Below are 16,937 nucleotides of genomic sequence, written 5' to 3'. Positions count from 1 at the left end.
GGCTTACAAGCTTAATCAATTCAGTGTTACCAGGTCATACATATGTTGAGTAATTTTCATTTCATTCAACAAAAGTTAGCTAAATTCCAAAGTAAGTGAAGCAACAAATGCAGGAAGAAGAAATTACCCACTTTTAGTTTATATGTTAACAAAAAAAAATCCTAAAGCACTACATTCAAGGCATTATGATTGGCTGAGTATTATGGAACTTAATATAATTTCTAAGTGGCCAATTCTATAAAATACACAAACTCTTATAGATACAAATAGTCTGACTGAAGTTCATGAAAACATATGCTTCAAGATCCAAGCATGTGAATGATGTGAATGAGTGTTTGCTGGATTAGAAACTATTCCGTTATAGGCTTTTGTCACACCTTGAGTTATGAAGTGATCATTCTGTGTGTTACACAAGTTGCTTCTAACCTATACCTGCTTTTAAAATCAGAATTTATTTTCATTTTGGTCTTTGTAGACAAAGCCTCCCTTTTACATATTCAGAGCAGTGCTCATTATGAATGACATTCAGATTGTCTAAATGCCACCTCTGTGGGAGATGTGGCAGATTTTAAGCTTCTAAATCTCAGAGAGGGATTCAAAACTTCTCATCTCCAGTACTGCCTAAATCTGTAGGAACCTAAAGGCAGTTGATGCCTTATTTTCCACCTGATAGTTTCCTAGACAGCCGGGTGAAGCATCTCTGACACAACTTCTGTTTTAAGTTTAATACAGACAGATAAGCACTTTTACTTGACCATAGTTGCTAGAAAAGCCCAATCTGATAGAATGATTTGAAACACTGAGTTTGCACCCAGCTGAACACAACACACAGCAGCTTCTCTCACCAGAAACACTGGAAGAGGTCCTAAGGTGTATTGCTCTGGTGGCAAGATTATTCCCTAGCAAATAAATGTGTGGGTTCTAGGCCCTTTTCAGTCCCCAGCTCTCATATTCTGTGACTACTCTAAACTGCCACATGAATGGGATGGGGCTTCTCTCCACCTGCTGCGCTGAACCTGGGCTGCTGTAAAAAAGTAAAGCAAGGTTCACAGGGCAAGTGAGAGTGAGACACAGGCAGCTTTGTGAAAGGAGGCCTGGAAAGGATGAAAGAAATCCTGTGTTTCAAAGACTACCTGTGCATTTTCCCATAGTCATTGGATAAACCACGTAAATACCACCTGGAGCACGGCTCAGGATATTGTCACTCCTGGGGTGATCCTTCCCACTGAGCTACAGAAACAGGCTTCCTCTTACCTACTCTGTTATAGGCCTCATGAATTTTGCATTCTTTTCAGACAGGTGCGTTGAGTCACCCTGTTGGGGCCTGGCATCTTTCCTGTATATGTTTTAATGCCCAAACTGGGTGCCTAAAAGCAGTGCAAATTAGGCTCTGTGTCTCTAATGACTGCTCTTACTCTGTTTAATATTAGAACTGCAAGAAGCATTGTTTTGATATTTTATTTGCTGCATTGTATATGAAATGATCACAAGCCTACACACAGCAGCTTACAGAGTATGTGATATGTTCTCTTTGGACTGTGGTTGTTAAAATGGAACATCTGTATTTCTAAGAACAACCAAACCCTCTGAAGCAAAGTGCTGTGGTAACAGCCATCACAAAATGAGTGAAGTAAACATGAGCATAATGTTGTTGTAGCTTGTGTTTTTGCTGTAACTGTATATACTTCTCATTCAAAAACAAAAAAAGTCCAGGCAGCTGTGAACAAGGAAAACCAAAATGCAGAATGGCATTTCTTTTTTCTCTGAATAAAGATAGCAAATAGTGAATATTCAAGATTGAATAGCTCAAATGCCCTAGCACTTGGATGCAGATTGTTTCGTAATCGTGACCTTGAAAGTAACTCATAGTGCTAGTGACTCAGGTTTGTCACTGGCAATTGGTCAGTGACCAGTGATTAATGACTTGGCATTACCTGGTTTGTAATGATTTTCTGTAAAAATGCCACTGCCATTTCTGGAATTGCAATGGAAGCCAAAGCACCAAGCCAGCACTGTGGCCTCAGTCTTAAATTATTTAAAAATGCTACTTGAGCTTCCTTTTTGAAGAAACAGGCCCCGCTGGAGTCTAAGATTAACATTTAAGCTGAAAACACCATGACACGCAGCACTGGTTAAATGTTCAGTGCTGCATCCATCTTTTCTCTGTTGTTTCTCACACACGGCTCTTGGCGGGGCGCAGGGCGGCATACCGGGGCCTGCGTTCACAAGCAGGGAACGGCTTCCCCGGCACAGAGCCACCTGCCCGTTCCTTGCAGCGGACGCGCAGCCTCCACGGCGCTGCCTCCCGCACCGCGCGGAGGGCAAGGCGGGACGCAGCGGCGGAGAAACCCTTCAGCCGCCGCTTCCGGTAGCGGCTCGACGTCAGAGCCGACGGGCAGCTCTCCGCGGCGGCAGCACGTGTGGAGCGCCTGAGGGAGCCGCCGCAGGGGCGCGGCGACAGCGGCGTCCTCGGGGAAGCCGCCAACTTCCACAGCGAACCGCGGCAACGGCCGTTTTCTCTGGCTTTCCTGCCCGCTCCCGCGCACACAGCTGTGCGTGCCTGACACCCACCGAAGTCACCACAGGGGGAGCACAGAGAAAGGGGGCGAGAGGCACGTTTCTCCCCCCCCCCCGAAGGGCCCCGCCGCCGCTCGGCTGTCAACCCCCCGCCCCAGCCCAGCAACGGCCATTTCCAGTACGCCCCCTCCCTTCCCCTCCCCCCGCCGCCCCGCGCTCCGCCGCCACTGATTGGCGCGCGCCGCCCGCCCGCGCTCACGGCGCCTCGGCACCCCCCGCCCTTCCCTTCGCGGGTCTCGCGCGCAGGGCGCGCGCACGCCCCCTCCGACCGTTGAGGGGCGGCGGGGCGGGGCGGGTGGGAAAGGAGGGGAGGCCGCGCGCCAGCGCCCTCACCCGCGTGCACGCGCGCGCCCCCGCCCTGCGCGCATACCTTCTGCCTCCCCTCCCCGCCCGTCAACAGCCGTGCCATCGGCGCATGCGCGCTGCGCCGCGGCCCCGGCGGCCCCCCCCCCAAGTGTTCAAACAGGAAGGCGGACATGTTTGTAACTTTCGCAGGTTCCCTCACGGCCGCCGCCGCCGGACCTTGCGCTCTCCCCTCCCCTTTAGCCGCCTCCTTCCCTCCTCCTGCTCGCGCTGCAGCGTCGGGTCCGTCCTGAAGTGGCCCGGCCGGTCGTCCCGTACGTGAGGGGAAGGAGCCGGGGGGGAGCGGCGCCGGCGTTGGCAGCGGCGGGAGGCAGCGAGGAGCCGGCGGCGGCCGCGCAGCGAGGAGGAGGGAGGAAGATGCTGCTGCTGCCGCCGCTCCGCCGTTGAAGCGGCTCGTCCGCTGCCGGCCAGGGCCTCTCGCGGCGGGGGCCAGGGCGGCCTGTGCGCGCAGCTGGCAGCCGTGCGCTGCCCGCCCGCCCGGATCAGGCAGGGCGCAGCCGAGGAGAGGGGCAGCCCCGGCCCCGGCCCGCCCCGGGCTCCTTTACTGCTTGCTGCATGGAGGGAGCAACCCCGAGGCGCTGAGACACGCCGCCGAGAGGAGTTTCCTGGCCGTTTCCCCCCACCGTCGCTTTTTTTTTTCCCTTTTTTTTCCCCCGTGGTGGTGTGCATGCAGACTCGGGGCTTTTGACTCTTTTTTTTGTTGTTGTTGCTGCTGCTCTTTCTTCTGGTTTTCCGCGAAGAAGCTGCGCTTCGGAAACTGGCACCGACCCGCCGCCGATCCTGCCGGGCGAGGAGGAGGAACCGCTACGCTGGCTCCCAGGGCGGCTTCCCCGGCTGGGAAAATGAGGCTGCTGAGACACTGGGGCCCGAGTAGAGGAGGGAGGGAGAGGAAACCTGCTGCGGAGCTGTGAGCAGCCCCGGAAAGTGCGTGCGTGCCGGAGGGGAGAGGCAGCCGTGCTCCCCGCACCCCGCGGCTGCGGGCGCCGAAGCCTGCGGTTCGCCGAAGCCGAACCGAATCCTTCGGTATTCTCTTTCCTCCGTGGGGGACTTGCCTTAGAGACTTCTGTGATTGAAGGGATTTTGCAGGAAGCGCTCCTCAGCCTGGTATAGGCTGTGCGGTTTCTCTTCTGTGCTTGTTTGTTCCTGTTTTTCATTATTCTTACGCTTGCTTTGCTCTGGAATAAGGGAAACTCTTTATCTTCGAAAACATGTCGACGGGAGAAAGTTTTGAGTCTCGATTTGAGAAAATCGATGTGACTTTAAAGGACCCCAAATCCGAAGTGAACGTGGACTGTTTGCTGGTAAGTAGCGAGCGCCGGTGGGGCCCTCCGTCCCGCTCTCCTAATTTCTTACCCTGTGGGACTGAATCTCTCCCTTGTGGCTGAGTCATTCCGCTGAACTCCGCAGTAGTGTTTTGTTTACCCAGGGTTGAACTAAGGGTGCGTGAATCTTTCTGCCGGGCGAGTGGCTTTCCTACCGGGGAGATGCCTTCCCAGTCACTTGCCTCAGACTTGCCATCTCACTCGTTTCATGCACGTTTTTTCGTACTTACCTCTGCCAATCTTGTGTTTAAGCAAAAGGCTGTAAGTAGCTTTGATACACCAGTTCTCTCTTCACCAGTGTTTACTTTTTTTTTTTTTTTTTTTTTTTTTTTTTTTTTTTGAGTGAGGTGCTCTTATGTTGTGGTTAAGTGCTGCAACATGGACTCAAATATTAATTAATGACTTGTAAGGGCATTGTAACTTTAGGACTGTGGGGGAAGCATCATGGCAGGGATTTAAATACATATTAAACTACTTGGTGTACTGGGCCAGGAGTATAGAGTTTGCTACTTTTGTTTCCCTACTTGATTGTACCTGATGGTTCCTTGGTTCTCCCCAGTGCTGTCAGTCTTATAATTACATCAAAGAAAGCAAAATGTAATACTTCATTCCTGACATAGACCAGCATCATTTGATAGTTAGTTGCACAAAAGTGAGTAGTATTTCAGTTCTGAGATTAAAAAGTACCTCAACAAAGTGTATGCAAAATCCAGCTGAATATTTTTGTGATGTAGCTGGGTACTTGGTCCTCCTAGAGATGTCCTTAAATAGTAGTGAAATGTAATGTGTGCTTTTATGCCGATGTAGCTAACTTCTTTTCTTTGGAGCAAGTGATAGAAGTGTGGGGTGGTGGGTTTTTTTTTTTTTTTTTTTTTTTTTTTGCTTACTGTTGTGATAGAAAAGAAAACTCAAAGTGAAATTGTTCCTAGTGTGAATTCGGATGTTTTTAAGGGAGGGGGAAAGAGATGTGGGGATGGAAATAGCTGTTAATAGTCATTCTTCATCTACTGTCTGGCTCTTCCCAGAAAGCTCACTTACAAATAAAAGGCGTGGGAGAAAGAGGTGAAAAGAACCTAATGAAAGAATGGGTATGGGTCCATGACATCTTGTGCTCTGTTTAGCTTATTATTGAGTTGTGAGGTTCTAAGCTTTGACAGGTCAAACCTGCCTCTCTGGATAAAAGCAGAACCTCGTGTGGATGCTCTTGGCACTAAGGAAGGTAGCATCGTGTCTTGCACAGAGCTTGTTTCTTTTGATCTAGGTTACACCTATCTTGTGATCTGGATGTACGTCCTGTGAGAACCACTGCTTGTGAGAACTGGTGTGATGCTTATAATGTACTTTATCAGTTTTGATGATGCAAGACAGTACTTCAGAATTCTTCATTTTTACCCATCTTCTGTTGGTAGAAGTTCAGTGTTAACCTTGTCTCAATTTTCTAGTGTGTGCACTGATGCTGGCCATACTGTTGGGGGTCTCTACAACAGTAGGTTATTGCAGATAATCAAACATGAGGTTGATAGTATTTCTAACTGTATTCCTTGATCTGTTAATCGGTTTAAGCATTTGCCACCCCTCCAGTTAATACGCATTACAGCATAGAGTTAAGCTGTAGTCAGTTTGGGAAGTGGTCTTGTTGGGATGTTTCCTGTCATGCCTTACATGACATCCTGTCATGTAAAGGGTTAGAATAGTTGCACCTCGGGTATTAAGAATGTCTTTTAAATTGAGAATTTTTTATGACTTCTCGGAGATTTTAGCATACCTTCCAATATTGCTTTTAGAGGTAACTGCTTATGGTAAAGTCAATAGAATTACTTTCTCTCTTTTTTTTTTTTTTTAAGCTAGCCCTGGATATGATACTTTTTAAGATATCAGTTTAAATGAAGTGCTTCCAAAGACATTAGCTGATAGGTTAACTTTGTATGTGTTTAGTCACTGTATCAATCTCTGTTGTCTGGACTTTAACTTGGCCTCCTATCTCTCCTTGTTAGTTGGTTTTATAGTTCTTTTTTATAGAATTTAAAGATCTATTCTAAACCTTTCTAAAGGGTTGAAGTATTTTACACTAGGTCTTAGTGTGGTGATTCACAAGACCAGCATAATTTCTGGCCCAAAGTTCTACCTGCATATTAAATCTTTCATAAAAATTGGCATGGATGTGCTCTTAAGAGAAAGAAATGCTTAGATATAGGTAAAACTGATCTCCACTTAAAACACCGTTCAAGGTGAACTCTCTGCCTACCCTCCCTTCTCCCCTCCCCTCCCCTGTGCAAAAAAAACCTTGTCAATCTCAGTCCTGATGCATTTAAAAAAAGTAAAACCATGTTTCTGATGATCAGACTGCATAGAAAATAAGGTTATCTTTGTTTATTACAGCACTCTAAAAACCTTTGAATAAAAGCATGAATGAATGTTATTTATAGTTGTTTTCACTGTTCCTCACACAGGTGTCAGCTAACTGTATCTGAGCTGTAATATATGAATATCTCTGCACAGGTACTTTGAATTTAACAACTAGTATTCTCTATGTGTAGGCTTAAAAATGCTGGAGGTTAGGTTCAAAAAACAAACTTAGGTTCAAGAAACAAACTTTTTTGACTGTGTGAAGAACAGTCTCAGCAATGCCCTTGGCTGCTCTTTAGATGTTTTTATCTTCTTTAGCTTTACTTTGATTTGCTTCCATTCTTACTCTCCCTCCCTCCCTTCCCCCCCCCCCCCAACCAGTTTGTAACCTCTGTAGACTAACAGGCAGATATGAAATAACCTTTAAAGCAGACTGTAAGCATTTTGGTTTTGAGGATGCAATGAACTAGGTTCTTTGTGCTAGAAGTATCCCAAGTTTTTATGTTTGAAGTAGTATGAGAATATTAAGAAGGGAAAATAAGGGAGGGGGAAGGTTTGATACAAAGGAAGGAATGTTATGGATTCAGGAAGGTGTGGGAGAAGAGAGTTATTACGACAAAACGGGAGGAAAAGTCATACTGAGAACTATATAACTTCCTTCCTGCAGAATGTAAGTTGAAATTCATGAAGTAGAGCGCTTTTGCTTGAACAAAGATCCAAGCAGTTCAAAGCTTGTTCAACTTCAAAATAACTGACAACAGTGATCACTGCATGTGACAGACTTGTTTTATCTTAGTTTCAAGAGGTATCCATTTTTGTTGTAACAAAAAAATGCAAGTGTACAGGTTGGGGTTTTTTGTGCTTTTCCTGGTTCTTCTAGGTCTGAATATGAATCTGTCTTGCATATGAGCAGGTGAAAATATCTCATCCTTTCAAGGATTTGGAGCTTAAAATCTGTCTCTAGTCTCTCTCTCTCCCTCCCCCCCCCCCCTCTCTCTCTCTTTTTTTTTTAAAAAAACCATCTTATTCAAATGTGTTTAAAAAAAAGAAAAAGAAAAAAGCACTTTTGAAGACTTAATGGTTAGGGATTTGGCAGATGATTTTAAGTAGTAGTAAAGAATGCAAGTCAAAATACCTTCACTTTAGAAGTTGTGTGACAGAATTGTTGAAAATTGCCTTCTCTGAAACCACGTTAACTGTACTCTTAGAATCTGAATGATGGAGAGGTTTGCTGTCTGATAAGTTTACCCGTTTGTTTATGAAGCTTATGCATAGAGAAAGCAGAGTTTGAACACTTGCAGATTGTCAGCTTCAGATTGCAACTTCAGAATGCTCTAAATTGTATGGCATCCATTAGAAATAAGGTGAAATGTCAGGATTGACAAAATCTTCTGTGGACATATTTCCACCACTTTCTAGATCTGGCAGTTTTATTCTTCAATTGGATCTAAAAGGAGACTTCTGGCTGACCTGGAAATGTAATTCTGGGTCTTCAAGTTACCATGAACAAGCTTTCTATATAAAACTGTAATTGTAGGCTAATATTGCCTGCTCATCACTAAGGATTATAAAATACATAGACTGATGTGAAATTAAGGATGAAGTATGTAACTTGGATATGTTAAACAAAGGAAAAATGTAACTGTACCTTGGCTTTGGAAATGCAATAACTTGGTGGATTCTTGTTTCAGGCTGGATCTCTTAGGAGTCCTTTTAATATTATGCAAGCCTCTAGGGAGTAACAGTAGATGGTGGGACTGTCAAAATGGTAGTGTTTGATTCACGGTGCATGATTCCTTTGTACACGAATAATTGGACAATGCAGACAATGCTAGACAAAACTAGAGGCTGTAGCCACTTTATTCTCTTATAGGGAAACTAAGTCTTAATCAAGAATGACAGAGAAAGTTGATGTTGGTAAGTTAAGCCATGTTTCAACAAGAAGAATTAAAAAATGAAGTAGATTATAAATACTCTTATCAAGCAAAAATATTTGTAAACAATTTCTTTGGCAACAGCAGAGTGTTGTTAGAGTTTCTGGAGGTTGTGGAAGGAAGAGGGAAACACCTGGAATCTGTTCATTGGAGAAATTGAAAATTAACCCACTGGTCTGCAAATCTTTGAGGAAGATGATAGCTTCAGGAGCCACTCACTGAAAATTTATTAAATACTCAGAAGCACTATGACTGAGTGACATGGGTAGCCTCACAGTAGTTTTTAGCAGAATTACCTAGAACGTATTTCAATTCTAAATAAAAAGCTTTTGTAGGTCTCTTAAGGAATACTGAGATGTTTATCTCAATACAGGATGTTTATCTTGAATTTGAGAGATTCCAAAACATGTAGTTAAAAACTCCTATTTTTTTTGTTGACTTGATGCTATTTATCAAACTCCTTTGTCATCCAGAAATTGCAGTTATAAATGGAAATATATTGAAGAGTTGGACTTCCTTCTTTGAGAACAAAATTGGAGAATGGTTGAAAGCTATTCTGCATTTGGCTTAGTTTGTCCAGTTGCTCAAGCAGCTAAAAAGGCAGAAGGGTAACTGGACAGTATGGGTAAAACTGTAAGCACTATGAAAATAACACCTTGTTATAGTTCATTTAAACAAATGTGAATAGTACCTTCTTCTAGCTTTCTCAATAATTCGTTGAAATAACCCCCCTCCTAAGAAGTGGTTGAAAAGAGCTGAAACTTGACCTTTTTGAAGAAGAAAAGTGGTTTGGAGAGCTGGTTTTCTGTGGTGTTTTGCACTTCTGGGACAGTTCGTTCTTCTGTAATGTAATCTCTAGTTAGGTACCTTCTTGGGGTTTTTCAGTGCTAATGGACTAAGCATCCAAAGAATATCAACAAAATGTAACATGCTGCAGTGCATCTTCAGTTGCACAAAGTCTAAGCAACTGCTGGTTGTCTAAATAGTCTCTAGTCTGCTTAGCTGCTCGTGTTGTTGAGTGACAGCCGCCGCAGGATTGGTACCAGTTTCTAATTCGAGTACTGGTCAAAGTCTGTTCTGATCCTCAAAATCTTGTAGAGGATTGGCTTTAGCTAAAAGATTGCCACTCCCTGCAGGACTGTGGCCTCTCTTTCTTCAGAAGTGTGGAAATTGTCAATATTTATACAGTGCAAACTGTCATGAGGACAGTATTTAGGATCTCTTTATTGTAGGTCCTAGTTTAAATCCAACTGCTGGTTTCTTCAGTTCATCTTTCTCTCCTAAATTTCTTATATGCACTGATTTTTCTTTCTTTTATAGGCTGGAAAAATGTGTGAATTATTTGCTTGTATCTTAGCTGTGTGATCTGATGACGGTGCAAACATATTATGCTTGGAAGCCTTTGCAGAAAACGCTATGCTGATTAAGGCTTTATTTTGGACTGTAGGTTGGAACTACCTGAATGTATGTCTAGTTTCTGTGGGTCTGGACTAAAGAACACTTCATCTGGAAACACAAGTAGAATAAGTATCTGTTTTTTCTACAGATCTTTGAGTCATAGCGTTCATTTTTTTTAGATAAAATCAAGAAATCCTTAAATTCTAATAGTTAGGCAAGTATTGATGTATAATTGTCTTCTTGATCTTTTAAAAGCTGCATTGCTATCACTATTCAGATTAGTTAAATTCTAGGATAGGAATTTGTTCAGAGGAAAACTGATACTTTGTAATAAAGTCTCTATTGATGTTAGATGTCCATATTTAAAACTTTATTAGTAAAGATGGCTATTTTCCTCCTGTGGTCTGACTCCCATGAAAATACTATTGTAATGTATCTACAGAGTTCTCTTTCTCTCTCATTCTCTCTTTCTCACTCTTATTTATTAAGTAAACAATGGGGAGAAAAAAGCCTTGACAAACATAAATCTATTGCATCTGAATTGCACCTTCCAAAGAAGGAAAGAACAGAAGCTTCTCCTGACATTTAGGGACTTCAGCTAGAAGTTTTTTCCCTTTATGGTAGGGGAAATGGCATTTTTCAAAAGATGGCTAGTATGACTTTATTATAGCTGTAGTGGTTATTTCAAATGGGAAAATTTCGGGGAGGGAGGAACTTGGTGAAAGGCCGTTTATCTCTTACTGGTCACTGATAGGCCTCCATCTAGGTACGCTGTTCAAAGAAAAAGTCTTCAGGTGAGGACAAGTTGGTTATTTGATGTTTGTATTTTTTACTTACAAGCTTCTAAGGAAACTGCAGGAAGTTAACTGACCTGTTTTCCTTCAAAATCAGTTATGTTGGAAGATGATTTGAAAGTTGGCCTTTTCAATGTTTAACACTATTCACAATTAATATTTTGAGTACAAATGATTATAATTTGATATTTCTCAGTAATATATTTAGTTGCTTGACATTCCGTAGTGGAGAATTAAATTTTCCAAAACTAGACAGAAAAGTCATCAGTACTCATTTTGCTTTTTGTTTGAATTGTAATACATAACTCTTTTAACATATTTTCTATATCTGGCAAGACATGAGGTAGCAGTTGCCACTTTTTACTCGCTTTGGTAAACTTTTTTTTTTTTTTTTTTTTTTTTTTTTTAAGTCATCTGCTGCAGAAGACTAGAAGGAACTTTCTGTGTAGAGACAATTGTAGACCTGTAGATCTTATACATAAGGGTAAAAAAATCTGATGGGAAAGTTGCCATGAATTAATAAGTTCATGCTGAATTTAATTTGGGGCTGCAGTTAACATAAGATGTAGGATTCTTCTGTTATGAAAATAAGAGTTAATGCCTTGTTCTGATGTTTAGTGTCCATGCCCATAGTGATACTTCAGTGTTTCATGATGCTGATAGTTGGTAGTATTGTGCTTTGTATATCCTGATAGTATCACTCTCTTTTAGCAAAGTAGTAAGGGAGGCTAGTTAGCACTTTGGGTTTTTTGGGCATGGGAATGGGGAAGAGTAAATCTGATATCAGTGAGGCAGTAACCTGTCCCTTGGGAATGGACAAAGAGGAAGGAGAGGCTGCCCATGGTAGAAGTTGAAGTGCAAGGTGTCAGTGCAACAACCACCATCATCTTGAAGTATGGATGCCAGCAGAGTCTGGCACAGTTGCTCCCCCCTGAGATCTAGAGCACCTCTGACTGTGTGGAGTTACTTGATGTTAATGTACTTCTGAGAAGTTCTTCCAGCCAGGAGATGGTAGAGTAGGAATGGATGGGGAAGATGCTCCAGGGAGGAGAGCCTGTAGATAGGACAGAGTTCATGCTGGTTATTCTTGCTCCATGCCTTTCGCTATAGAAGACAAGTTGTGCAGAAACAATGCAGGGCAGGGCATAAAGGTGTTGAAGATGGAAGTAATACTGGTTCCTCACAAATTTGCCCTCTTGATGCTATGTACGTGCTGTAGGTGTGAGAGGAGCAAGCATATGGAATTTCATCATGAGCCCTTTTTTGTTATGAAATCTTATTAACCTCTTGGAAAGTACTTTGAATCTAGATACAGAAAGGATTATGTCAATGTTAAGCTCATGGAACTTGCTCTACCCTTGCAAGGAGAAAAGTTTGTCCTGCCTTTTCAGCCTACCTAGTAGTTAGCTAATTGCTCTGTAATGGATCTTCTGTGAGTGGTTGTCTTCCCCCTTAAACTCTAATTAGTACTAATAAGTTCAGTTGACAGCTGAACGGACCAGTATGGTTTGCAGTGGTCTTGAGGCCAATCATACAGTTCTGAAAAACAGGAGTACTAGTGTAAAGGGTATGATTTGCTATTAAAGTTATACATCCTCTTGCATAGGTATAAAAGGCTGAAAACGGTGCCAGTTAAGTGCTTAGACTCTAGCTAGCTCTGCTAGTGTTAGCAAGTCTTCAACTGCTTTTAAAATGACTACCGCTCCTAACGTTAGCAGAGCAAAAACAGCAGCAGAAATGACAAAATGCCTATTAAAAGCTGAACCCTTGAGATTAAAAAAAAAAAAAACAACAACTCGCATTGGATTTGGAGTTGGAGATGTTGTTAAGAAGTTACATAGAAGTACTTTTGTAGTGAAGGGATTAACATGCTTCCTGGAAGAGCTCTTGTCTTCTGTCTTTGACAGAAGCACCTCTGCCTATTTTCAGCCTTCCTCGTACCCCACAAACTCTGTTGTGCCTACAGCTTCTGGACATAGCATATCATATGGAAATGTTTGGAGATACTTCTGGCTTGTGAAATCAAAACCAGTTGCTGGAGGAACCTTCAGATCTGGTCAGTTTTTGGTCTGAGATAAGCTGTGAAGACTCCTCTAAGGAAGGCCGTATTCAGGAGAATTTGGAGGGTATTCATGTAAAGAATAGAATTCTAACTCAAAGACGATCTCGTACCAAGTAACTTGCATATTTAGAGCTGTGCGTTGACTCAAGTTAATGGAATTAGAAATTGAAATAAAATGGAAATAGACTTCGAATAAGAAAAGAAAGAAAAAGACTAAAATACTCTTTTGGTTTTAATTCTTGATGAGTGTAGTGTCAGAGAAGTCTTAGCAGTTATTCTGTATTTTTCTTCTGTCCTAAAATGCCTTCAGGCTCTCATAACAAAGCTTTTTATCCTTAATGGTATGTGCACATAACACTATATTTTCCTCAGTAGTTTGGACGGGCTGTAATCAAAGATGTCATTCACAAGAAGAAACTGGAGTGCGTAAGCTTTAGTGTTTCAGTTCTGGGACTGCATCTATAAATGACTGCTACATAACTCTTTCTCTTTTGATAGAGTGCCAGTGGATTTGGTTAGTGTCAGGAGAAAGTCTGGACTGCTGCATTGTTCTTGACCTTGCCTTTTCTTTTGGTCTTAAACTCCTCTCAGCCTGTGGTAGAGGCTGTAGTCAGACCTACAGACTTCACATTCATGTAAAGAATACTTGCTGTCACAGTTATTGATATGTTCATGGGAAATAAGGATCGGAGAACCACTCATTACAGACAAAATTTAAAAAAAAGGATTTTTTGATATACCCTTTTTCATTGCTGTTTTACAAACTCATAAACTTAGGAATACACCAAAATATTAATTAGAACTTCGTCAGTTTCATTAAAAATGGATATACTTGCAGATTGGGAAGTGTCTTCCCCCATGTCTGATGCCCTGGAAGCTTAAAGCTTAAAAAAGCTTAATTTTTTAATTTTAGATGGGAACAAAAAAAGTAGCTGAGGATTATCCTTCAAATTCGGCTATCTTGAGAGAGGCTGACTAAGTGTACTTATTATAGAAAATGAAAGCTATCTTACCTTACTTGTGTACTGTTATCTAGGTCAGTAAACTTACTTGCTAGTAGTGCTGCATTATTCATATTTTCTGGGAGAAAATAACAATATCTAACAAAGATGTATTTTAGAAGCAAGTTGGCCAAAAGAGCGAGTGAAATAGTAACTAAGCTTTCCTCTGAAAGATGAGCTATCAGTTTTTAGTTAAAAAAAAATAATCTTGTGATTTAGCAGAATTGAAAAAAAGAAAGGTGTAAAGCAGTGTGGTGAAGGTCTATGATGTCTAGCAGTATTCTAAGAAGAATTATCAGAATCCATCTTCTGGCTTTCCTAGATACTTAGAGTTGGGATCAACATAACCTTTTTCATAATCACAACAAGAGACACCATCTTCTCTTTAAATAAGTGAAAAGCAGTTTGCAGCTTTGTCTAACCTGAAGTGTGAGCTTTAGCTCAGTCTCTTGTAGATCTTCTGTGCCTTGAAATTGCATCATGGTAAACAAATGGTTTTCAGGTATAATGAATTATGGCTTATTAATCTGAGAACTATAGAAATCAACTATTTTATTAGGTAAGCCTCACTTCTGCACCTGGAAGAAATGTTGACTGAGAGAACTTCTGTTCTGAAGATCTCTATGTCTTCTGGGATTCCCTTCAGCTCTGCAGAACACAACTTCTAGCATCATAAGGCTTTAATACAGAAGGAGGATGTCTGTTATCAAGATCTCAGTGGATAATTGCTGTTTGGCTTCTACTGGAGAAGAAATATCAAATTCTGATGGGAAGAAGAGGAGGGCAAAACCGGGTAGATGATAAATTGTTATGTCAGTAATGCCAGTTCTGTCTGTTCTTGGGCAGTGGAATTAACCATAATTCTTGAAAGCTCATTCTGTGGAAACATTTGCCTACCATAAGTTACCTTTCTTCTTTGCTAATAATAGTAAAAAGGCTGTTCATCCATTTGACTTTGAGATTGTGGAAAGTCAATCTTTTGTATTTGAACAATTTCGACTCCCAATCAAATCTCAAGCCTGAAGAGAGACAGAAGTTGAAATCAAAGTCGGTGTGCCACATCTTCTTTATGTAGTCTTTTCTTGGTAAATGAAGTACCAAAAAAAAAAAAAAAAGAGGACATTGGTGTTCAGACTGACATAGCTTTTTTGTGTTCTGCAGTAAAAAATATTCAGATTTCAAGGGTGGGGGAGGGAAACGAGTATGGAAAAAAATGCCCTTGGACAAGCAGGTCTTCTCTGTCTGTAAAATATGAATAAAAGGCTTGGAAAACGAAGACAGAGAAATTATGAAGATTATAATTAAGGCTGATGTGTTACCTAGAATTGCCTGTCTGGCCTCTAGTGACTTAAACCAGGGTTTCTTGATTTCTTCAGGCTTCTTGCAAGACTCTGTTTAATTTCTATTTCCTATTTCTAAAATAAGGAAGTACTGTTTTTCACCCTATCTGTAGGTTTGATAGTGTGGATACAAAATGTTTATGCTCTTGTAGTAGGTAGGGAAGTCTCATTGGTAGTACTATAGTTTATTTGAAAAATAGACATCAAGCTCCAAGCAGCTGTGTAGCAAAAATATTTACGACCAAAAAAAATCTGAAGACTTTTTTTTTTTTTTTTTTTTAAGTTAAAAGAAGAGGTGAGAGTCTGTAACACATGAGTGAAGATGAGATGTTAAATGGTGCTATCTTAACATAAGGCATTGTTTCCATGTCTCTTAGCCTGGGATAAGTATTTTGAGTTAGTATTGTATTTCTTCTAGTTACAGATGTTCCCACAGATGTAGGGGGATTGAATTTGAACGTAGGCTTATGACTGCAAGGTACTGTTTCTAAATAAAAATAATTTTTGTGTATTACTACTTTATAAGTTAGCCTAAAAATTGCTTTCCTTCACTATAATAAAAATAAAGGTTAGTGCTGCCTTAAATTCTTTTTTAGTAGCATGGAAACTTTAATGTTCAGAGTGTGGCTGACATCAGTCTCAAATTTTGCATGGACTACATTCTAGGGATTTATTATATTTTCTGGGGGGAAAATTGGAGACAAATTAATCAAGAGCCTCATGAAACTTGATGTTTTTTATGGCAAAAGTTCAGTATATGTTATGACAAAAATTCAGTACTACCTAACTGCTCGAGCTGTCTGTTGTACATGTATACAGAGTTGTTGAAATGAAGATGTATGCATTTTAAACTGTGCAGTTAGACTTAGTGTCCAATGATTAGTTGATAGTACTTGATATTATAATGGAAAGCTGTTCCTGTTTGCCATTGTTTCTGGTAGTGTAATCGCCGGAGGAAAGATTGCTAAAATGTTCCATTGACCTAAATAGTTTTTTGAGGTTTGTAATAAATAAAGTTCATTAATTCTCTGAAAGAGTTCTCCTTGTTAGCCTTATGCTTCAAGTGTGCAGTGTTTTTGTTCCTTAATGAGTTCATGTCTCAGCATTGCTTGCCTTTCACTTGGCTTCTGAAGGTCTGCTTCACAAGTTTCCAGGAAGGCCTTTTTGTGAAAAGTTTCATTAATCATTTTAGACCATCACTAAAGAAATTCAAGTTGGCCAGAAAAAAGATGTATGTTTGCTATATTCATGGCACTTACAGAATGAAAAATATGATGAAGTCCTGGCATAAAGGATTCTTGGAGCCCTGCATTTTCATTTAAAACAAAGAACACTCCAAATCCAGTTTAAGTACTTCAAAATAAGCTTCAAAGTAAGTGGTAAGAGTTTTGGTTCTCAGTGCTGTGAAATTACAAGTTCCTTCTGTGAACTTTTGTTATGAAAGAACTATGATGGGACTTCCTATATCCTACGTGATACTATCCACGAAATGGCACGAGGAATTACCTGAAGTCTGCTAATGCATATTTGAATTAGAGTTAATTTTAGTAAGATGTCCAAATATACTATTTTTAAAAAGAGATCTCAAGCTTTAGAGAAAATAGCTGTGGAATGTTTCACTGGTTGGTTTTCTCTTTGGCTTTTTCTAGCTTTGGTTTCAAAACATCAGTGAAGTTCTTGCATTGTTTCAACGATCTGTTTTCAGCACTGCTAACTAGTATATGTAATTAGCATGTGCCAATATATACAAATTGTTTTCTTGGACATAGCTATCAAGATCCCAGCATCTTGGGCAATGCT

The 16,937-nt window shown here is 41.1% G+C and overlaps 1 protein-coding gene across 1 annotated transcript in view; it reads left to right on the top strand.

The window, feature by feature from the left end:
- The first annotated feature begins 3,004 nt into the window (after nt 1–3,004).
- ROCK1 (Rho associated coiled-coil containing protein kinase 1) overlaps nt 3,005–16,937 on the top strand; it is a 92,252-nt gene continuing 78,319 nt past the window's right edge. Inside the window, exon 1 of the mRNA XM_026122794.2 lies at nt 3,005–4,241. Within this exon, the coding sequence (XP_025978579.1) occupies nt 4,149–4,241 (93 nt within the window). The 5' untranslated portion in view covers nt 3,005–4,148. The remainder of the gene's footprint in view (nt 4,242–16,937) is intronic.

The sequence above is a fragment of the Dromaius novaehollandiae genome, chromosome 2 (assembly GCF_036370855.1).
Source record: "Dromaius novaehollandiae isolate bDroNov1 chromosome 2, bDroNov1.hap1, whole genome shotgun sequence".
Classification (NCBI taxonomy): domain Eukaryota; kingdom Metazoa; phylum Chordata; class Aves; order Casuariiformes; family Dromaiidae; genus Dromaius; species Dromaius novaehollandiae.
Note: the sequence above shows the minus strand (reverse complement) of the source record. Positions and strands in the feature narration are given on the sequence as shown.